The sequence below is a fragment of the Anser brachyrhynchus genome, assembly GCF_964034855.1.
Source record: "Anser brachyrhynchus genome assembly, chromosome: 1".
NCBI lineage: Eukaryota > Metazoa > Chordata > Aves > Anseriformes > Anatidae > Anser > Anser brachyrhynchus.
The window spans coordinates 196,848,189-196,872,767 of NC_137694.1; the positions used below are offsets into that span (position 1 = coordinate 196,848,189).

At 38.4% G+C, this 24,579-nt stretch overlaps 1 protein-coding gene across 2 annotated transcripts in view; it reads right to left on the reverse strand.

Moving 5' to 3' along the window:
- Positions 1-3,579: 3,579 nt before the first annotated feature.
- DYNC2H1 (dynein cytoplasmic 2 heavy chain 1) overlaps positions 3,580-24,579 on the reverse strand; it is a 165,174-nt gene continuing 144,174 nt past the window's right edge. For both annotated transcript variants that reach the window (XM_080576938.1, XM_080576943.1), the window contains 4 exons: positions 19,333-19,442; positions 18,908-18,989; positions 8,535-8,651; positions 3,580-4,255 (listed from right to left, as the gene is read on the reverse strand). In XM_080576938.1, the coding sequence (XP_080433064.1) occupies positions 4,097-4,255; positions 8,535-8,651; positions 18,908-18,989; positions 19,333-19,442 (468 nt within the window). In that variant the 3' untranslated portion in view covers positions 3,580-4,096. The remainder of the gene's footprint in view (positions 4,256-8,534; positions 8,652-18,907; positions 18,990-19,332; positions 19,443-24,579) is intronic.

Sequence of the window (24,579 nt, forward strand, 5' to 3'; positions counted from 1 at the left end):
TTTCAAAGATTTTGTATTTACTCGGTGAAGGCTTCTTCACTTTGCATTTTGTAACTTTGATTCCTAATGGTAACAATTTGCATTTACTTAAGATATGCCTCTATTCCAAGTCTTCAAAAAAGGGTGCTTGCAAAGCGGTAATTTGGGTTTTCTGAGATCTCTCTGTTTTAGGCTTACAAGTTCCTTTACCCTTGAAACTGAAAAGCAGCAGGCTAGTGGGAACACTAGTGAGACCACTAAGGCTTTTCTGATATTTTTATTTCTTATGTTTCCTGACTCATATTTCTGACTGGCTTGTGTTTCTGATACAGGTGCACTTTGGCGCTCATAAATATTCCACAGTTCTGTCTTTTACTACCAAAAATATTATCCCTCTTACTTAGTAGCTGTAGCTACCTAAAGGATCTTTCATTTAGACAACAACATTGTGTAGAAAGAAAGCACATCATACAATGTTTACCGAAAATAAATATCAAAGAACACTTGATAAATAATCTCATTTTCCTCCTTAGGTCACCTGGGAGACTTCCCAAACATCAGGATTATGTCTAGAGTCCTGAGAATGAAATCAGTGAATCAGTCAAAATAGATATAAAACCTACTGCTCAATAAACTGTAACCATATGATCTGGAAAACATACAGGTCTAATTTTTTTCTGTGATGATAATATCATTAAAAATATACTAGATTTCAAGCTGCCAGACTATCTTGAAATTTACTTCACTCAGCTTTTTGTCCTGTGCTAAAAAATGACAAATCAAAGAATGAAATTAAAAAGCATCTAAGAAGAGACAGATTTTTCTATTTGTAACATGAACCAGTCAAGATGAGCTCCCAAAGGACTTCTGTCCAGATAAAAATATAATTCAGGGATTTAGCCATAGCTAAGCATTAGAATCATAGAATGGTTTCGGTTGGAAGGGGACTAACAAGCTAGAGCAGTAAGAAACAAAAAACAAACAAAACTATAAACCTTCCTCCTCATCCACCCTCTTCCACCTCCTCCCCCTGAGCAGCGCAGGGGAACAGGGCAATGGGGGCTGCGGTCAGTCCCTGACGCTTCGTCTGCGCCGCTCCCTCACGGTCCCTCCCTGCCCCTGCTCCCCGTGGGGTCCCTCCCACGGGATGCCGTCCTTCCCGAACTGAGCCTGGGGGGCTGCCCACAGGCCGCAGCTCTTCCAGAACTGCTCCCACACGGCTCCGTACCACGGGGTCCATCCCCCAGGAGCAAACTGCTCCAGCACGGGTCCCCCACGGGCGGCAGCTCCCCCCAGACCCCCTGCTCCTGCGTGGGCTCCTCTCCACGGGCTGCAGCTCCGGCCCGGGGCCTGCTCCTGCGGGGGCTCTCCATGGGCCGCAGCCTCCTCCAGGCCGCATCCACCTGCTCCACCGGGGGCTCCTCCACGGGCTGCAGCGTGGAGATCTGCTCCGTGTGGGACCCGTGGGCTGCAGGGGGACAGCCTGCTCCACCAGGGGCCTCTCCACGGGCCGCAGGGGAACTTGTGCTGCGTGCCTGGAGCACCTCCTGCCCTCCTGCTGCACTCACCTTGGGGGCTGCAGGGCTGCTTCTCACTCCTCACTCTCCCAGCTGCATTTTTTTCCCCTTCCTTCAATCTGCTCTCCCAGAGGCCCAACCAACATCACTTATGGCTCGGCTCTGGCCAGCAGTGGGTCCCTTTGGGGCCATCTGAAACTGGCCCTTATCTAACATTGGGCAGCTTCTGGATTCTTCTCACAGAGGCCACCCCTGCTCCCCTCCACTACCAAAACCTTGCCACATGACCCAATGCAACATCCACCAGCTTTTTTTTGTTGTCTTCCACTATCCACCAATGCTGTAACCCCATTGTAGAAGGCCACCAGATTTGTCAGGCATAATCTGCCTTTAGTGAAACCATGTTGGCTGTCACCATGTCACCAGTCACGTCCTTATTTTCTTTGTGCCTTAGCGTGGTTTCCAGGAGAATCTGCTCCGTGATCTTGCCAGGCACAGAGGTGTGACTGACTGTCCTGTAATTCCATGGGTTTTCCTTTTTTTCACCATTTAAACAGTGGGGGTTATGTTTACGCTTTTTTTCCAGTCTGTTCGGAACTTCACTGGAGTGCCCCAACTTCTCAAATATGATGGACAGTGGCTTAGCAGCTGGTTGTGGTTTAACCCAGCAGGCAGCCCAGTACCACACAGTCACATTTCCTCCCCCACCAGTGGGATGGGGGAGAGAATTGGGAGGGGGGGAAAAAAAAAAAAAAAAAAGTAAAACCTCATGGGCTGAGATAAAGACAGTTTAATAGGCCAGAAAAAGAATTGGATGATGATGACAATAGGATGTACAAAGCAAGGGATACACAATGCAAATGCTCACCACCTGCTGGCCGATGCCCATCCCATCCCGGAGCAGTGGTCCCCCCCACCCCTGCCAGCCACACCATATTAATTGTTTAGCATGACACCACACGGTGTGGGACATCCCTTTGGCCAGTTCAGATCAGCTCCTGGCTGTGTCCCCTCCCAGCTCCCTGTGCACCCCCAGGTACCTCACTGTCAGGGCAGCACCAGGAGCTGAACAGTCCTTGGCCTGTGTGAGCCTTGCTCTGCAACAACTAAAATATCAGTGTGTTATCAATATTATTTTCATCCTAAATCCAAAACACAACACCATGGCAGCTACTAGGAGGAAAATTGACTCTATCCTAGCCAAAACCAGGACACAACTTAATCCGCCAGTTCCCTCGAATGCATCTCACCAGGTCCTGTGAACTTGTGCACTTATTCTTCATATTCAAATGTATAAAGGAAGAAATTATCTGAAAAGTTGCAAGGAAATCTATTCTGTTGTTAGATTGGATTAAATTTTAGAAATGTATGTGCACTTGTAACAAATTATTTTAGAACATCTTTTTATTTGGAGGAGAATTAAATAGGCAACAAATTAATTGATCTTCAATTAGGAGACAGAAGACGAAGTTTAAGGGAAAAACAATAGAACAGAGAGAGACTTTCTTTGGGAAGCTAACCTGGAGATGCAGCCAACTCTTTCACTGCCTTCCTTCTCCCTCCCTCAAACCACTAGTGAAAAATAGCATGCGAGTGAAATACAGTTTTAATTTAAATGCTACATTAAAAAAAAAAATACAAAATCAGTAGTGTCAGAGCCAAGACATATATTTTGTTTTCCAAGCAAAATAAAAAAGTGTTTTCATGTTATTGCCTTCCAAAAACATCTTCATGAGATCATTTGGTAGCTGCAGTTAAAAATTACACACCTTCTTATGTTGAGACTTTCTTCAGGGGTCTTTCACATCACACACCAAGAGCATGATTATATCCCTCTGTTAATCATCTAACAACTGAGTGAAAACCTCTTTTGATCATTGAAGGAATTGTTTGTCTAAATTGCGCATTTATGTGCACATTCTTACTGGAACTTAGTATGGTTTCAAAAAATGCTTTTTTCAGTAACTCCTAGATAACACCCATGATGATAGTCTAACTGAGTCTGTAACTTCACACAAAGTTTATGAAACTTCTATTATTTACTACCAACACAAAAAATAGGATTAGAAGTAAAACATCATTAAAACAGAATGAAATATTTATTCTCATTTTTATATTCAAGTAAAACATTCAATTTTAATTAGAACAGGTAAGTTTTATCATATGCTTTTATTAAATGAGGTTTAAGAATTATTACAGGTAGGTAAGAATAATAACAGTTCAGAAAGTATTATATAAAAAAAAGATCAAAAAATACACTGGCTTCGCATTTATATATAATATTTATGGGACTGCACTGGGCAAAACAGTGCAGATTACAACAAATCTGAGAAAGAAATACATTGCATTACAGTCTAAAGAAATAACCCAAATTAACAGTTTGCTTACTAGTGCTGTTTTAACATTTACAATATCTCACAAAGATACAATGAAGTTCCATTCAAGTAGAGTTAATTTTAGATAGTGTTTTAAAAAAAAGTTTATAAACCATTGCTTTAAAAATCTATAAGCAATGAAACTGAAGGATTTTTTTTAAACATGAATAACTGAAATGTTTAAACGATTCTTAACTTCAAGAGCTAATTTAATGCAGTCTCAGATTACTGATTTTTTAAGAATAAAGCAGCTCCACATTGAATCCACTGGTCTTGGTTTCCTCCACAAGGTACATCAATATTTGTCACCACACGGTCTCTCTCCATGCTAGTGTAGACTGGTAAAGTTATACATTCCTCCGGAGAATATGGACCGTATGCATCCTGTCAATAAACCAGTGCTTAGTTATCACTTAGAGAACAAAATATGAGAAAAGAGTAATTTTCAGTGATGTGGTATCCAAAGCTGGATCCTAAGATAAAGTCTAGACAGCAGCCTTTGATACACAACTCTTGGTCCAGGCTACAAAGGAGAAGGATTACTAACAAAGCGGAGACTAGAAAATTCACTAGACTACTCCATATCTAAGCCTCTTTAGTTTTCTCTCCAGTTCATTAAACTGAAAACAGAAGAATGTATCTAATAGGAGTGATCTTTTAAATTGCATATCAAAATCTTCATTCAGAAAAAAAAAAAACAAAAAAAAACCAAAAAAAAACCAAAAAAAACATGTCATTAGCTTCTGCAAACCAGGGACAAGGGAACAGTTTCCAGAGGGTAGAAGCCCCTCGGGAGCACCAGTGCTGTACTGCTGAGGCAGGCTGGAGTCCTGGGGCACCAGTGGTCTCGGCAAGCCCTGCTGCTCCTCCTGCAATGCAGCCCCAGGTGTGATCTGCACCTCAGCTACTTGCAAGTGGGATACTTCAGGAGCTGCACCAAAAAAATCTTAACCCAGTCTTCCCGAACTACCTTCTGTGTTTAACAATGGTTTTTAAAAACAATTAATCCAAATAAAAAGAAATTATCGTCTGATACAGAGCTACTGTACCTTACATCAGAGCCTCAGAGGGAAACTAAAAGTATTAACCATGATTCAGTCAGACAAGGACTTTAAATAAAAATAAAAAGCTCAAATTCCCCAATCCTTTCCATATACTTTTTGCTCTTCAAGACACAGATGCATGTGTAAAAATTTCTCTCTCTCTTTTTTTTTTTTTTTTTAGTTCCGTTCATACCAACACTGATCACAGTTGCAGCTGGGGTTCTTTGGCACTTCTGGGAAACAGGTTGTTTCCATTAAGTGCCTAAGCAGGAAATTTTCAAGTTAAATTTAAGCATTCAGATTTGAACATTTTGGCTGAGTTCATTTATAATTTTGTATTCTCCTGTGCATGTACTTTACTACTGCACAGTATTAATAGTACTGCTGCTACAGAGACTACAATTATGCTGTAAACACTGCGTTGGGAAGGACATCAGTTGGAGCCACAGCGTTACCTCTCAGTCTGTACCCTGATGCTGCACTCTTGAGAACAATTACAGTTCCTCTCCACTTTCTGTACTACAAAGTGTGTGCACTTTGGACGTAATTTCCTCCTCGGGCTTTGCACAGGTCATTGTACCTTTGCATGATTACAGAACTGAGTTCAAAGACTGATTAGACTTCCTACAGCATGTAACTCAGGTTTCAACCCATCATGTACTTATTTTATATAAGTAATTGAGGGTTTCATTCAATTCATATATATTAAGCATGTTTTCCTCCACACGCAAGATTTCCCTTCTTGTCAACAGGAAATTGTCAAAATGTTTTCAAGAATCGAGCAATAAAGCAGCTCGATGTGTCAGAAAGGAATTTGAAATAAAAAAAGAGTTGTTTTTTTAATGCAAATTACATCAAATGCAAGTTAGTTAAGCACCATTATTAGAAAATAAGTGGAAACAGAAAAAGGAGACATGCAAACAACTGTTTCAAGCACTTTGCCCTGCATGTTAAGTGTTAAGCCATTTCTGAAGAGTTTTGTTGTTCCTTTTGAAAATCAAGTTCCCTTGTCTTTTGAACACTAGTGTTTAAAACCTTACCACATTTATCCCTTGGTTAACACTACAGAGGAAGAGAAAATACTGGGAAATTTGAGAGGAAAATGTCAGCCAGAGAATGGTCTTTAAGTACAGCCAAAGCTGGGAAGCCCAAAGTTGGCAAGTTTGCTTTCCAAGACTTCTTTTTAACACCCTTTTTGTGTTGAAATAGCTGTTCACATGCTTTTCTCAATTCCACTGATGTTTTACAGAATCACATTATTTGAGGGTTAAAGCCATTCTGTGAAAGGCTTTATGAACCACAAATCCATAAGTCCTTCCTTACATGCACTCCAAAAATTTTCTTTGTCTAGCCTGCCTCACACATAGTTTTATCCTACTTAGTCCATTACAGCTTGGGATCTATCCATGAATTAAAACCAGAAAAGGCCTTCACAATTTAATAAGTACTATGTTATTGCTTAAAATACTCCATTTTTAACATTTTAGCATTTTGAGCCTTTTTATGGGGAGGTATCTCAGACAAATTCTGCAGACTGCTTTTTTTTTTTTTTTTCCCAGACAGTTCACTTTATATTAGTTTGATGGAAAATGACCTGAAAGCATTGCTTTACAAATACATAGATTTTTGCTCACCAGATTTCATAAGAGATATTTTTGGGGAAAAACTCATAAGATAGCATGTTCTACTTCATACACTCTTCTCCTGTGGAGAGGATAATGAGATCAGGGGAAGTGCAGAATGACGTCCCAGTTCTACCTTTCTGTTTGAAAGCATGATGTTTGATCATGGTCAATTCCTACAGCGAAGCCTATAGCAAAACAACTAAAGGGCATAGAAAATCAGAAATACTTTTCTTAGAGATACATTGTATTTAAAATCTGGGCAGTTGGCAAGTATTGGCTTGTGTTGTAAAATAAATACATTTTTTTTCCAACACAAAAACTTCAGCTGCTATTCTTTTCAAGTACGAAGTACATTGGAAGCAGCTTCATTATCTGATTACTGATCTCACTTGTATGTCTTTACAGGCAGATCTCTGCTAATGTCACATAATACCTTTGAAGTCTAAAGAATATTGACTTTTATTCAGAAAAACACTTTAGGAATCTGTTCTATCTCTAACAGAAGCTAAACACTTTTCAAAAAAAAAAAGGGTTACTTATAATCCTCATCTTCAGTGAGCATAAGATAGACATTTGCTGTTACCACTTAAAACAAAGCATATTGCCATCTTTTCCCTCCCATAACTGAGTCAGGTGGTTGGTTTTTGTGTGTGTGTGTGTGTGTTTTTGTTTCTGTTTTTTTAAACATCCAGTATCTTCTTTGCCATCAAAGCTGGAAGCAGTAATGCAGACATTGGCTAGTATCTAGTTGTGCGTTCTAGGTCTAAATCTTGAGTGTTATACTTCTAATGTTGTGCTATAATGGAATGCCATGTTTACAGTGCTGGAAATAACAGTGAGAACAAAAAAAATTGTTGGGATACAGTGGTGTGATAGCAATGGAGCTCCCTGCATATCTATCACAAGATACTATAAATCTCATAATCACCATCATTTTTTTACAATTACTAAGCTAATTCTAACTGAAAAGTCAACTACTGGAGTCCAGTGAGCTTTTTTGTTTAACATTCTCCTAACCAAACCGAACCTTCTCATCCAGTGAGATTCATACTTTATGATGGAATGAGCTTCCTGAGATGCCCGTCTTTTTCTGAGACCAAACAAGGGCCTAAGGTAACTAAATCGTATGGGCAAGTAACTTTTAGATAGCTGTGTGGGTGAGGGAGCCCTGGCACAGGCTGCCCAGAGAGGCTGTGGGGTTTGGAGATCTTTGGAGATCTCCAAAAGCCGCCTGGACGTGGTCCTGGGCAGCCTGCTCTGGGTGTCCCTGCTTGAGCAGGGGTGGGACCAGATGACCTACAGAGGTCCCTTCCTACCTCAACCGTTCTGTGATTCTGTAAATATAGATGAGATGAATTCTACAACAAGTTTTCTTTTAAGAATGTAAGTATATGAATTTGCAATGCTACATATCCTTGAAGAAGTTCTACATAACTTTTTCCTTTATTTGTTGAAGACTGCTATTATAATTAGAGAGTAGAAGCAGTAACAATTTTTACTGTTTGGATTGCTTAATTTTCATCTTACATAGTCCTGCGAGTGTTTGCATTTTTTAAATCAGTGTAAATAGGGGACAGGCTTTCTTTGGTTACAGATCACATTATGTTCTCTGACTCTTTATTGCTGTTATGTTTTAGTACAATGTTTAAAATTTAAAGAAAATACACTCTACCAATAAATACTCTCCCAAACTCATGTATACATTTAGTAAACACACTTTTGAAAATTGTAAAAAATTTTAAAAAGACAAGAAAAAAGTATGACTGAAATAAAGCCTTTGTTTTAATCTGCACAATAAAAACTAAAAAATATTGACAAAGTGGTAATAAGTTCTTGTTTTATATAAAAGAAGTAACTTTTTACTATTAAATATACAGATCTTTATTCTAAGATGAGGGAAAAAAAACAGGTCATAAATGTCATACTAAAAAGCTACTACACAGAGAAAAGCAAATTATGGGTCTTGAAAGTTTAGAGCTTTTAATAATTTAGTACCTGTGGAATCCAGGCCATGTAACAAGGGAGAACAGATGACACACTGGGAGAATCATGCAGATTTTCTGAAAGTCGATTTCCATCAAAACTGCAGCCTTCCATTTGTAAGCCACTGATCTGCCATGGAAATATGAAATATTGAAACATATATAAAAGACTTGAAACGTTAGTAATGATTACACCATGCTTCAATAAACAACAATCCTTTTTACTGTGACCAAATTTTTAAATAACAGGAAGGCAATTATTGTAATGTCATGTGTGAGAATAGGAAACATGATTTAAAGGTTCAATCTGCATCATGCTTCGGCGTGAACTTCCTCTGATTTGATTCACATTCTTTGAAATGCTAGAGAAAAATACCTGTAAATGTCATCACTTATGAAACTGCAGTTGCCTGGCAGTAGATTAATGGAAATATGATAGCAACAGCCAAGTCCACAATTATTACCATGTTAAGAATAAGAAAAGAACAATCACTGAAATAAGCATGACTTCCTGCTTGGAAGTCTGAGCATAGCTTTCAGAGAATGCAATGAACTATTACACAGTTTTGCAGAGGGAAATAAATAATTTTCAAATAATATGAGAGAAAATGTTATTTAATACAATTCAAGAGTTCTTACTTACAGTATTAATTGGAAAAAAAAAGAAATAATTAAGAACCACATATTTATATAAGTAACTGTGCAATGCTTTAAATGTAACATATTTTAAAGTGTTTACTTTTAATAAATGAGTACTTTCAGACTCTGAACTAATTCTCCTTTTTTTTTTAACAAGTCTTGAATAAATTAATGACAATGATATCTATTTTGGATATCTTAAAAATAAAAAAAAATAAAAATAAATCATTATCTGTTCATCATTTTATTTTGCTAGTACAAATAATAATAGTTTGCCAGTATAAATAATAGTAATAATCGGTTTGGCCTGCTAAAGTGGTAACTTCAATTTTAGTAATAATAAAATTTAACTCAGTAATAACTTTTATGCAGCTTTTCAAAAGGCTAAATCTAAAACTGGAGCAGATGTCTAATGGAACCTACAAACTGAAAATTGCTTGTCTGTTGTAATATCATATTAAGGTCCTGTATTAAAAAAAAAAAAAAAAAGAAGCAGGCTTTCACCAAATACAAGGATCATGAAGTGGTGCAGGAACTAGGACATACAGTGCTGCTGGAAACTGGATGAGTCACTGTATAACCAAAACAACAGACAAGAAATGGAGAAAACTATCATTTTCTAATCCATTTTCCCCTGCTAGAAATTTCTAGAAGTGTACAAGGCACAGATGTGTGATGTTACAATGAAAGCCAGTAGTAGACAAGATGCAATGGAAATACTTTACTTAGGTAACTACAGTATTCTAAAATTATTTATTAGACAAAAAAGTTGCAGTTAAACAGTAATACAATGAGTGTTAACTGTCATGCTTCAAAGGCAACGTCTTCCTCCCAAGTGATGGATGTTGTTTTTTGTTTTATGTTAATACTCTACTAACTGTACAGTAGCTAAGCATACATTCTGCATTTTTAATAAATAATTATTCTCTTGATCGTAGATAGACTAATGCAGTCTTTACTTCAGAAACTTGCTTCTTTAAACTTGTGTTCTAGCTCTGGGCCGAGGGCTCTTCCTTACAATGTACAGGATATATACATATACACATTCTAACATTTGCAATTGCATTTAAAAAAGCAATAGGAACAAAAAGCTTTGTTTGGTCCTTGGACAAGATAGTGACTGCAGTAACATCCTTTGAAATAACCTGTGCTACATACAGAATAAGACTCACAGTAAAGCTTTCAAAACTGTGGCAAACCTGACTCATAAGAATCACAAGAGGTAAGCCCACAGTAGTATGACTTTTTCTCTATTTTCATTAACTTCTATGATTGTTATAACAAGGCCTCACTGAAATGAATTCAATTTTTCAGACATTCAGTTTAGAACTGCAAAAACACTTTTTCCTCCCTTCAACCTCTTGTCGAAAGCTTAAGATCTTTTCTTCGTTGTGAAAGCGCGACTCTCCTCCTGACTTCTCCTGCCAAGTTTCTTGTGACCTTTCCTTTGAATCTTCCCTAAGATTTTCAGGTCTGTCACTTTCAAGGTACAGTGTTAACATATGGTATTTTGTACCATTTCCTTTCAAACTCAAAATCTCTCCACACAGAGAGGCTGGAAAAAGCTGCCTTTATCTAGTAAGAAAAAGCAGTTTGGGTGTCAATAGTCTTTAATGATAGCCTATGTACATTCCAGTACAACCTCTTCTGTGTTGCAAGGACAAAGAACATGAAGAAAAACATTATAAAGGCATAAAAGGAACAATATTGTACTAACGATTATACCGAGATTTGCCACAGACTTCTTCCTACTGCTCCCTGTTGTTAACCTCGATACCTAAGGCCTCACTTTATCATATGCACAAGTCCTAGACTACACTTTATCTCACTACACTTCTGATTGACTGCTTTCAAAGCACTTATTTATCCCTATCATAAAAGTATTAGAAAGATTCATCTCTCATGTTTTTCTTTCTGCCCTTCATGCATTCTGCAGGAAGTTTGGTTATGGAGGTTAGTTTGATAAATATGTGTGTTTGGCAAAGTTATTGAGGGAAGAATGGTCTGATGAAGAGGTTTTACAATTTATTGTTAGCGTGTTCAAAGGTCTGGCCATCCTGAACATCTCTGAAAGACATTTCTATAGAATTGGGTCGCCTATTGAAAAATCTCTTTCTACAGCACACGTTTCTTCTCTTGATATTGGCAGTTCCTTTGACATTGCAGTTACATAAAATAACATCGCTTGATCTCCTGGAAAGTTTCAACCAATCATAGAAACTCCTTTGAAGTTGAAGACCAAAACTTTGACTTTGATTCAATATTAAAAGCTATCGGAAAGAAAAAATACTGGAACAATGCATTTTCAAATACTGGTTGGCTGAGTACACCCATAGCCACGTTCCCTTTTCTACGATAAATGGTATAGAAAAACTACAACTACTAGTACATGGATTTCACAGTATCTACAATTAGCATGTGTAGTATTTTTGCAGTCCACCTTGCAGTAATGGCTAGAGTTGACCATGATTTTAAAAGTTTTAATTCTCAAAAAGATAACGCAATTGGCATTTTGCAATTATTAGTGCTAGTTTAGTTTTGAATCAAGCAGTTACATGATACAGATAATTCTTTAAAATACATTTGTAGAAAGTGTGCTGATATAAAGTTTCAAAAACTTCAAATTCCACACAATTATTTTTTTCCTTCCTATTTAATGCCACAATTTCCCATGAAATTATACAGACTACTGCAGAGTTCAGGAAGTCATATTTTTACTCCATTACCTCTACAGGCTTCTATCATGAATTTCCTGATATTCCAGATGGAGGTATACTGTAAAAAAAGACCTCTCAGGATGCCCTTTAATAGTATTTCTGACAACTGCTAAGAGCACAGCTTTGATATTAATGCTGATGTTATGTATTTGAATATGATATTCTCAGAACACATTTTTGTTTTTCATTATTTATATTAATCCATATCCGAGCTCATAGCATTTACTACCCAGAAAGTCTCTTACCACGTTTCTTCTTTTCTTTCTTTTTTTTTCACAATGACAGAAAATGAGATTCTAGTATCAAAAGGAATGAATACCTGCTTTTGTACGATAGAGCAATCAGTGCACACAGAAAATAAAAGAGGTATTTGCACATAAATTATACTGGAACAGATATACATTCTCAGTACCTTTTGTTAAAGTAACCCTAAGTGATGTTGAAGAAGGTGTAATTTTATGCAGATGATTCTAAATCAAATATTCAGCACATCCTACTAGGAGGGATCTACTCTGCATCATACCACTAAACTATCATCTGAATTAACACTGATACATTAAGATCAGGTTTGATATGATAGTCTAGCAGACTACTAGAGCAGTTAGAAACTAAAAGCAAACTAAAAACACCTTCTCCCCGTCTACCCTTGGGGAATGGGGAATGGGGGCTGCGGTCAGTCCATGGTGCTTCGTCTCTGCCGCTCCTTCATGGTCACTCTCTGCCCCTGCTCCACGGGATGCCATCCTTCCTGAATTGAGCCTGCAGGGGCTGCCCACAGGCTGCAGCTCTTCCAGAACTGCTCCCACACGGCTCCGTACCACGGGGTCCATCCCCCAGGAGCAAACTGCTCCAGCACGGGTCCCCCACGGGCGGCAGCTCCCCCCAGACCCCCTGCTCCTGCGTGGGCTCCTCTCCACGGGCTGCAGCTCCGGCCCGGGGCCTGCTCCTGCGGGGGCTCTCCATGGGCCGCAGCCTCCTCCAGGCCACATCCACCTGCTCCACCGGGGGCTCCTCCACGGGCTGCAGCGTGGAGATCTGCTCCGTGTGGGACCCGTGGGCTGCAGGGGGACAGCCTGCTCCACCAGGGGCCTCTCCACGGGCCGCAGGGGAACTTGTGCTGCGTGCCTGGAGCACCTCCTGCCCTCCTGCTGCACTCACCTTGGGGGCTGCAGGGCTGCTTCTCTCTCAGCTCTCACCCCTCTCTCCCAGCTGCTGTAGCACAGCAGGTTTCCCCTTCCTTCAATCTGCTCTCCCAGAGGCCCAACCAACATCACCCATGGCTCGGCTCTGGCCAGCAGTGGGTCCCTTTTGGAGCCGTCTGGAGCTGGCTCTGATCTGACCTGGGGCAGCTGCTGGGCTCTGCACACAGGCCACCCTTGAAGCCCCCCTGCTACCAAAACCTTGTCATGTAAGCCTAATACAACAGATCATTGTGAGATTTCTACCTTCTTTTCCTTAAGACAAATTTCAGGCCATAAAAAAACTTTTATAATTGAAGACAAGAAAAGTCTATAGTTCCCTGTGTCTTCCTTTTTTCCCTTTTAAAAAAGGGGGTGTTCCCCTTTTCCAGTCAGCAGGAATTTCACCAAACTGCCATGACTTTTCATATATCGTGGATAGTGGCTTGGCAACTACACCCACCAGTTGCTTTAGGACCCACAGATGTATCTAATCAGGTCCCATGGACTTGTGCACCTTCAGGTTCCTTAGCATGTTTTGAGCCCGACCTTCTCCTACTCTGGGCGGTTCATCATTCTTCCAGTCCCTGCCTTTGCCTTCTGGGGCCCAGGCCATGCGGCTGGAGCTCTAGCCAGTGAAGACTGAAGCAAAATAGTCATTAATTACCTCAGCCTTCCCTATGTCTCAGGTGACCAGGTCTCCTATTTCCTTCCAGATAGGGCCCACAATTTCCCCAGTTTTCCTTTTATCACCAATGTACCTATAGAACCCTTTCTTATTGCCCTTGATGTTCATGGCCAAATTTAACTCTAAACGGGCTTTGGCTTTCCTAATCTGATTCCTGGCTACTCGGGCATTGTCTCTGTATCCATCCCAGGCTATCTGTCCATGCTTCCACTGTCTATAGGCCTTCTTTTTCAGTCTAAGCTTGGACAGGAGCTCCTTGTTCATCCATGCAAGTCTCCTGGTATTTTTGCCCAACTTCCTCTTTGCTGGGACGCATCGCTCCTGAGTTTGGAGGAGAGGATCCCTGAATATTAACGAGCCTTCCTGGTTTATATTTTCATATAAGAGAATGGCTTAAGAAAGAGAAACGAATTCAAGTTCATGCTACTTCAATAGTATCGTCTGAACATCTGACAGGTACCAAGAGGAAGAAAACCAGCAGGATTGGGTATATCTGTGTTTATCTTACAGACAGGCAGCTATATAATCAGGCAGGTTCTGAACTGAAACGGTAAATCAGAATGAGAGGAGAATTTCCAAAGAGAACAAAAACCATTTTTTATGCAGACATGAAAGTATGTCTATGCCCGTATACTATTAACTATTTACATTTGTAGATGCGTACACTATAGGATGCCAGGAAACATTTTGCATTTATTTTTTTATATTCTGCACACAGCTGAAATGGAAACAGGTCTTCTTTTGCTTATTAACTGAATTTTCTAAATGGGATAAAATTCTTAACAGTCCTGTCTGTGGTAAGCAGGCTATCAAATGAGGAAATAACAGTAAAGTACATGGCTGAGATACACAATGTCACATTTGTGGCCCACTTCACTGAGAATCACATGTATTTGACTAGACCGTATGTAGCCTAAGCTAGCAAAAGTAGACGTTATTTTTTGATAACAGTTTTCACCTTGCTTTCACAGGACAAAACATCCTGTTGTGATTGCACCATGTTTTATGCTATTTGAGTCCTATGTAAATGTTTGCATTAGTGAATTACACTCTGTAAAAAGCTGTACATTTATTCTAGCTGGAATTTCCTGAAAAAGCATTCCTGCTATTTTGTTACACATTTTCTTTCTACATTAAAGACCAGTGTACTAGAAGAGATCATCTTAATCAGCACTGTTGCTTTTATACAGTGATATAATCTTTACTAAAGTAGCTAAATTGTGCTCCTAATAACAACAGTGTATAAGATTATGTCTGGAAAATCTTAAAATAGCTCTTTCCTAAACCCTATGTCTCCTTGACACCTGTTTACTTAAACTTCCAAAATGTGGCAGGGATTTAAAAAAAAAATAAAAAATTTAACTTCAGGCAATTGACTGAAATTACTATAGCAGGACCACTGCAATTGCATTCTTTCTCCTGTCAGAAGAGAAAGACGGTTATTTCCTGAAAGTGGTTTAGCTACTCTAAGACCTGAATTGGTAAATGTACTTTCCTTGACAAAATACAGCTGATAAATTAAAATTTCTGATTTAAGCATCAAAATGGATGGGATATAATAGGGCCCCAGCTACCACACCACAGCATGTGTTCAAGGACTGATGTATTCTGCTTTCTGAATTGTACTTTTGAGTCCATGTTCCAAAATACACTCCACAGAATGGGAAGCTCCCATTCTGTAAGATTAGCCTGAATTCTTGAAACTGTATAAACAACACTAATTTTAGAAGGATTAAAATTCATATTGCTTATGTGAACCAAGCTTAATGTGTAATTCAAAGGATCCTTATCAAAGGAGACGTTTCAGAGGATGATTTTTCTGTATCACTGACATTCTTCTGCCTTCATTACAGCACATTTTAAATAAACAAGATGCTTAGAATTTAGCTTTACTAATGCAAAAGTTTGCTCCCAGTTTTTCATGTCCATGTGAGAAAAGATTCATGGAAAGGAATGTAAATGTTCAGCATGGCAAAGGGTTCCAACACCCTTTTGTACGTCAAAGATTCAATGTAGCAGTGAAGATACTGGTGAATACATAATAACACAGATTCAATGAACATAGCTCTTACTGGGGAAAGGAAAATACTCAGAACAAGCGAGTAACACTGACGGGATTCTTACTTTACTAATATTTCTAAAAATTGCCATATAAATTTACACATTAAAAAAATTATAACCTTCAATACACCTAGGTATGAGTGTTGTTATAAACATCTTTCCTCAAATTAACCTTTAATTCTTCAGTTTCCAAGCAGCCACTTCAATCTAGCAACTGTAAAATACTATAATATTATTTAGTATATGGAAATTCTTTATCCATGCACTTGAGACATTTGACATTGACTTCTAACATTTGTCAAAGGTGGAAGGATGATTTTGAAAAAGTCCAAGCTTCTGGGATCTTCAGTTGTAAGTTAACCTAGAATAAGTGGTCTGAAAAACAAAATTCATTTTTTGCTCACTTCTGTGGACTTAGAAGTCTTGGGTGAATATGGAACCGCAAAACATGCGATTAGCAGGCTCTCAGACTTACAGGGAGATAGAGTACCCTAAAAGTCTCTTGGCTTATTTATCTACAGGTTGTAGGTGCCTGTTTGATTCTCATTAAATAAGGTAGACAACCATTACTCTTACTAAAAGATTGATTAATTTTCAAAGTGATATTTTCCAGTGCCACCAGGAAATAATTTGAAAATGTTCAAAAGACTGTACTGGATAAAGGACAGATTAGATAATTACAGTTATCTTTTCTGGACGTACAATCCCTTAATATTTTAGAAACATGAAATTCTCATGCATTTTGTATTAATAATTCTGTATAGTGTCAGAAGCTGACTGAGAACTCTTATATCTCCCACAGTCTTGCATCTGCCTGCATTATCAGACTAGACAAGGAGTCCTGCCACTTGCTTTCTCTCTCCTAATCCTACAGAACTCTGCTGTAGCAGTACATCAGTACATTGTCACAAGGTGAGAGTCCTGCATTATTCACTCATGTTTCTGAAAAGAACACAGCTGTAGCTTTTGTGTTTTTTTTTGTTTGTTTGTTGTTTTGTTTTTATTTTTGTCATGCAGATTGTGTGGGACAAATCTGGAGGACTTCTACAATGGGGTTACTGCATTCGTGGACAGGGGAAGAGCAATGTACATCATTTACCTGGACTTGTGCAAAGCATTGGACAATGTCCCTCATGATATCCTTGTCTCTACGTCGAAAAGACACGGATTTGATGGATGGATCACTCAGTGGGTAAGGAATTGGCTGGATGGTTGCACTCAAAGAGTTGTGGTCAATAGCTCAGTGTCCAAGTGAAGATCAGTGACAAGTGGTGTTTCTCAGGGGTCAGTATTGTGACTGGTGCTGTTTAACATTTTTGTTGGTGACATTGACAGTGGGATTGAGTGCACCCTCAGCAAGTTTCCCGGTGACACCAATCTGTGTGGTGCTGTCGACATGCTGGAGGGAAGGGATGTCATCCAGAGGGACCTGGACAGGCTTGAGAGGCTTGAGTTCAACAAGGCCAAGTGCAAGATCCTGCATCTGGGCCAGGGCAATCCCAAGCACAAATACAGGCTGGGTGGAGAACGGATTGAGAGCATTTCTGAGGAGAAGGACCTTGGGGGGGGGGGGGAGGGGTGCGGTTCATGAGAAGCACAACGTGAGCTGGCAATGTATAATAGCAGCCCAGAAAGCCAACTGTATCCTGGGCTGCATCAAAGGAAGCATGGCCAGCAGGTCAAGGGAGTTGATTCTCCCCCCCTCTACTCTGCTCTCGTTAGGCCCTACCTGGAGTACTGCATTCAGCTCTGGGACCCCCAGCAGAAGAAGTACAAGGATGTATTAAAACAAATCCAGAGGAGGATCACAAAGATGATCATGGGGCTGGAGAACCTCTCCTGTGAAGACAGACTGAGGGAGTTGGGGTTGTTCAGCCTGGAGAAGAGAAGGCTCCGGGGAGACCTTACAGCGGCCTTCCAGTAGCTAAAGGGCACTACAGGAAAGCTGGGGAGGGACTCTTTGTCAGGGGGTGTGGTGATAGGACAAGGAGTGATGGTTTTAAACTAAAAGAGGGTAAATTTATATTAGATATAAGGAAGAAATTCTTGACTCAGAGTGTGGTGAGGCCCTGGCACAGGTTGCCCAGAGAAGCTGTGGATGCCCCAACCCCTGGAGGTGTTCAAGGCCAGGCTGGATGGGGCTTTGGGCAACCTGGTCTGGTGGGAGGTGTCCCTGCCCACAGCAGGGGGGTGGAACTAGATGATCTTTAAGGTCTCTTCCAACCCAAACCATTCTGTGATTCTATGATTCCGTGCTGAACACATCTCTTTGAGCAGTATTATCATGGGCCCAACATATCCAGTGGAATCAATACTCAAAATTCCCTACAAATTTAAGCATAAAATGGGTGCAAAGAGATTTGGATTTAGCCAAAATAACAGTGGCATCTGAAATGCTAAGAACCTAAACTAATCATTTGAGGATTCATCTGTACCTTGCTGTCTAAGCAATCAGTAGTGACTTCATAGCTGCTGGCTGTAGCCTTAAATGTCCGTTAACAAATTGTTGGATCTTTGTCATATTTAAAGCTAGTCATATTATAGCTCACTTTGTTCTGTTTACTTCCTGAAAAGTCTCACTTCAATGATTCAACAGTTGCTAAGACATGGCCTTTCACTTACACTTCTGTATGTATTTCCTCTTGCTATGTGTCACAAGTCTTTTAGCTACTTCCTGGACAATGGATATTAGCTAATGTAATATCAGCTTCAATTTTATATAAGAGGACGATGAAGATAATGGAGCAAGAATAATTTTAATTCTGAATTTTTAAATAAGCAATCTGACTAGGGAGGGATAAAAATATAACCCCCTTTCTTCCATGCAGAATTTACTACACAATTTTTGCACTACCGTTATTGTAGATGTCTATAATTAACAAGCCTTTGTATTCCTGATACACCAATATATTTATAGTTCAATCTTCCAAAAAGTATGTAGACAGATGACTTGGACTACAACTACGACTACAACTTGGACTACTAATAAAACGTCTTATGAAATACTACAATACCTCTAATAATCTTTTTTTTTTTTTTTTTTAATATGTGAAACATTTAGGAGCAAAAGAAAAACAAAGAGAAATACTGCTAAGCACAATACCTTAACTTGGAGTTTGCCTTCCTGTATTCGCCCTTTCCATGATGCTGTAAATTTCAGACTGTCCACTGAACAGCTCATTACTCTGCAAGGGAAACACATATACAGTAAATCTTAGAGACATATAACCACAGAAAATAAAATACAAAACAAAATCAATGTATTTTCAATGTTTACCATATCACAGTAAGTCTTACTCTGAAGAAAAATACATTATGAATTTTATCTATTTAAAAAAATAATAATCAGCATTTAAACAAGAAACTCTTAACTATTGTACTTCAGTGCAAGTGATAAAAAGGAGATGACTAATGACAGTAATTGACATGATTTGTTGGGTCTGTGTCCTGAAAATAAGGTAACCATCCTCACGATGTGGAGTAATGGCACATTTGCACACATAAGTAGGTAGATTATTTTTCCCTCACCTTGCAGTCTCCTGGCGTAAGGCATTGAGAAATGTGTCTGGATGAAATAGCTCTGAAAGGTCGAGGGTATCTGACAGTAGTTTCTGTTTCTCTGATTTTTCTACCCAGTTCTAAAAGGGGAAAAAAAAATGAGGAAAAATGAATCCTGAAGTTATTGCCTGATTTTTCATCATTTTGAGTTGATGTGGATTTGTCAAATGGTATGATTAATGACAAATTATTATGTAAATATACTGTAATGTCAAAGATGAATATTGATTTCCATTACTTCAAACTGGCAAACAGAAAATTAACACCATTTAAAAGAATGCTAGCAGTTGTGTAATGTGCAATGTGACTCACCTATTCTAAACAAATAAGCTTCTGTTCCATTCTTTGTACACTGCAGCTTACTTTGTATGATGAAACTTTTACCAAGTTCCTAATAATCTGTTGAAATGCTATTTCACCTTTACTAAAAAGCAAGTTCATGTTTTCCATAAAAATGGTTATCATTACCGTCTTTGCTTTAATGAGTTCAGACAAATAATTGAATTCCTTTCAAGCATGCTTTAAGATTGTCCTTCTCTTTTGTGTAAACTGCATATTAAATTCAAGAAGCACTTAGTTTTCAGTCTGTAGCAAGAGTTTTTGTGATTAATAGCCACCAATTGTTTTGGAAATCTCTCAGTATTAAGCTGACACTGTCATTTTTTTGGGTGAAGTTTCAAAGGATGTTTCAGATGTACTAGTTTAAGACATGAATTCACAGAATTTCTGATAAGATAAAAACTGACCTCTTTTACAACTGGTTGTAAATGAAAATAACATGAGTGGAGCGAATAACTAGTCTCATTTATCCTTACCAAACATGTTGCCCCAACCTATTTTTTTACACAGCTATGAAGCCTGTCACTATGAGCAGCAAGCCTGAAACCTCCCATCAACACAATGCCTTTTGTGCCATTGAGAGAAAAATACACACATGTTGTACTTTAATTTGCAATCTTGATAAACCATGTGTATTAATAAATGAAACCTCAAATGCTACCTCCCACATTTTCTATCGCTTTATCAAGGATGTACTTTGTTCCTGAAAGCCTTATGGCAATCCACTGTCTTCAAAACTGAAGAAGCAAAGGTTGCTAAACCCTATTTCACAGCCTTCTTGTAGACCAGGTGAGATGTGGAAGATCTACTCCCATTTTAAACAGTCTATATGAAATTCTTTCCCAAATCCAGTAAGCTAGGAGGAAGGGAAGGAACCTCAACAAAAAACCTCAAACAGCTCACTATACATAAACAGATAACTTTTCATCAGGGTGGACTATGTGCTTTATTGTCTTGTGAAGAAAATTCCAATGGTTGTCTGTGTTTGCATTAAGGACATGTTATTTTTCCACTCCTGTAAGTATGCAAACAGTGTCTCTAAAAAATTACCAATGCATGTAGTCAAATCATTACATTTCGTTTATTAATTTTCATTTATTTTAAAATATCTAGGTTTGGTCTTCAACTTGCAAAAAATTAGCACTACCTACCATTTTCTCATATTTGGCACTCTTATTCCCTCTCCCTCTCTCTCTCTCTCTTTTTTTAACAGTTTAATCCTCTAAACACTAACGATCTCAGACTAAAGAACTTGTTCAGACCAGTTATTTACGTACCCAAGCGGTTACATAACAGTATGCACTCAAAATCTGACATTTTGAAAGTTTTGAGTCATATATTGCATATGCTCGGTAAATTTCAGAGTATACAGCGGTACACTGTATACTCTGTATACTCTATACAGTATATAACTGTGGTACTGTAGTATAAACATTAAGTTACCTCCTTGAGTACCAGCAAGTCATATGCTTCTGCACAGGTTAATGCTTAATATTAAGACAAAAAAATACTCAGATACTAAGTTTCTACGTGCTATCACTAAGCAGAGGAAGATAAAACACGCTCCTCTCTAAATTATCAGCTACTAGAAGATTATGAAACTACTCTAGTTACTGAATATTAGTGAGGCTACGTTCTCTTACACAAAGCACCTACCAGGCATCCATGTCTCATTTGAAAACTACTTTACTGTATTCTTTGAACTGCTGATAACCTAATTTCATAGAAGCATCTCAGACTGAAAAAATCATCCAAAATACAAGTGAATATCACACAGGCATTGTGTTGTGGGCTTTGTTGTTTTTGGTGGTGGTAGTGTTTTGTTTTTTTTTTTTTTTTTTTTTTTGTCACTATGTCAAACACATCTCCGTAATTTTTCCACCATGCACAAAAACTTAATTGGTGACCTTTTTATCTATCACATCACAGCTTATGAGCCTTCAACCCAAATGATTATGAATCAGTTAGGAGATTCTTGCTTTCCATTTTCATTAGCTAAATGTACACAGTTAATGGTTCATCTGCCTGATTTTTCCATGACTTTTTATAACAACAGTCCCTTTTATTGTATAGCAGTAAATCTGCAATCAGGTTACGGCATATTTTGTAAATTGTTTTGTATAGTACAAGTAGACACAACTATTTCAACTTGTATTTAATATAATCATTCTACTGCTGTCATCAAATAAACTTTTAATGTAATTGCTAAACAGAAACACCATCAGGAACATACGTGCCTATGTTCCATCCAATTAAAAGACCAGTATGGGAGATATTAATTCTGAACTCATATAATTAAGTAGCACTAGGAAACTCACAATAGCAAAAACTCTCATTAGATCACAAAAGCAAAGTTTGTAATTGCTACTTGAACTGGTCTACATAAAGCAGAAGACATAACTCATTCATATTGTTTAATAAATATTTAAATATTTAATATTTAAATATTTAATAGTTAAATGTGTTGTGGGTTAACCCCCATAGGCATCTCAGCACCACGAAGCCACTTTCTCCCTCCCCCCCAGTGGGATGAGGAAGAGAATGGGGATGGTATAAGGGAAAAAACTCACGAGTTGAGATAAAGGCACTTTTAATAGGTAGAGCAAAAGCTGCATGTACAGACAGAGCAACGTAATGAATTCATCCACTACTTCCCATCGGCAGGCAGTTGTTCAGCCATTTCCACTAAAGCAGGGCTCATCACACTTAATAGTTACTTGAGAATACAAACACCACAAATCTGAATGTCCCACCTTCCTCCTTCTTTCCTCCAGCTGTTACTGCTGAGCACAATGCCATACGGTATGGGACATCCCTTTGGTCAGTATGGGTCTGCTGTCCTGGCTGTGTCTCCTCCCATCTACTCACTGGCAGAGCAGCACAAGAAGCAAAAAAGTTCTTGACTCATGTAAGCACTGCTCAGCAACAACTAAGCCATTGTTGTGTTGTCACCACTATTTTAATAGGAAATCTAAAACTTAGCACCGAACTAGCTAATAGGAAGAATATAACTCTATACCAGTCAAAAAGAGTGTTAAATGCAATAAAAAATGATAATTAAATGTATTTTACAACAAAAGTTTAAAAAATATTCTTATGCTTATTCTCCTTTCCATCTTATATCATTAGATGGCATCATGTTAGAGAAGTGCCGTGGTCTCAACAGGCAACGACACCCTACTAAATGGACCACAAATACATCCACCACCACTGCCTTGAAGAGATCAGGTCTTGAAGGGGAGGAAGCTTAGGCTGAGCTGTGGAAAGACTGAAGTAATGTTTCTTGAAAAGGAGAACTCCTTAACAGATTAGCTATGATATCTTCATTTCCCTCTCCTACCCCCACTGCAACAAAAATACACATTGCCTTCATTTGTCAAAATGACTTATTGATCTTGGATGGCCATGTACCACTTCAGTCTGAGGTGCCTTCTTCCATCACCACTTCAGTAGACAACTTTGCCTTTCCTGCCAGGTAGGCCAAAATAATGCATTTGTCACTTGCCAGCTGGATTACAATGAGAAGACTATCATCAGCACCAAGGTGGTGTAAAATCCAGCTATCATCCCTTTGTGGTCCAGGCCATGCCCTCCCAACTGCCTCCTCCCTCCCACTGCCCATAATATGGTGTTTAGTGGGTTTGCTGCAACTCAGGATTTAGTTTTCATGTTCAGAACAGCTAATAGTCAAGATCTAAATTCACTGAACACAGTATTCAGAATATGAATTAACAATACAGCTTTTGTTCACTGCGTTATATCTGACAGTTAATAAAGTCTTGGAAAATGCATATGAAAGCTGAAATCAAAGCACTATTGATAAATAGCATTTAGCTATGAAACAAAATTAAATGAATCCCAAGTCGGTCTTGGGAATGGCATATAAGTTATTTTTAAAAATAAATTCCCATTATATCAATAATTTGGTCTAGAAGTCTGAAGATCCTAACACCAAAAACATTTACATCACACACACATACAAAAAAATCTATAATACACTCTTCTTTTTAACTGTTAAATTAACACTATTTTAATATTTCCCAAATGTTTCTCAAAATGTTACTGTTACATTAAGCTAGAATTTAAATTTGAGCTGTCCACGACAGATTAATATAGGATATGAAGATTAGAAATATAGTATGAAAACTTAGCAGCAGTACCCAAAAAGCTTTGCAAAGCAATTCATATCAGAATGTTTCAATACTTCAGTTAAGGTGAGCTTCTGTTTTGTATAATAAAAGGAATTTATTTATTTATTTATTTAGCCACAATAAATCTGTATGCACAGTCTCAGGTGGTTCAAATACTATTTTTTTCACGTATCTTGACATCCAAGAAACACCTATTCCATTTTCAGGAAGAAGTCTTCCTTATCTTCTATAATCCCAAAGCAAACTGAGCACTTCTTACTGAACAGTGAGTGGAAGGAATAAAGAGGCTGCCGGATTTTCACACTATCATTTATGCAATTTTAGGCTCATCACAGTACTCCTCAACAATGAATCAAGTACTTCTCCTTCACCTGTTTTAATTCATTATGATTATATTCTCTTCTACAGTATTTTTCTCTTGCTGTGATCCCAGAAGAGATCTTTTTTTTGAAAGAGAAAATAATATAAATCACTACGGCAGTGATTTCATTTTTGTGCCTATGCAGAAAATTGTATTCAGTATTGGCCAGGAACTGTATATAGTACAATTTTGTTTTTCCACAAGTTTTAGAGGGAAAATGTTTAGATTCAAAGTTACTAGGGAAAAAATGCAAGACCATGGATTAGTCTGAGAGCAAATGATGTTGAGTAACTCTTGAGTAACTGGCATACAATTGTTTCCTTGAGGTAATTTTTTCGTATGTGAAATCCTTGAGCTGTTGTAATT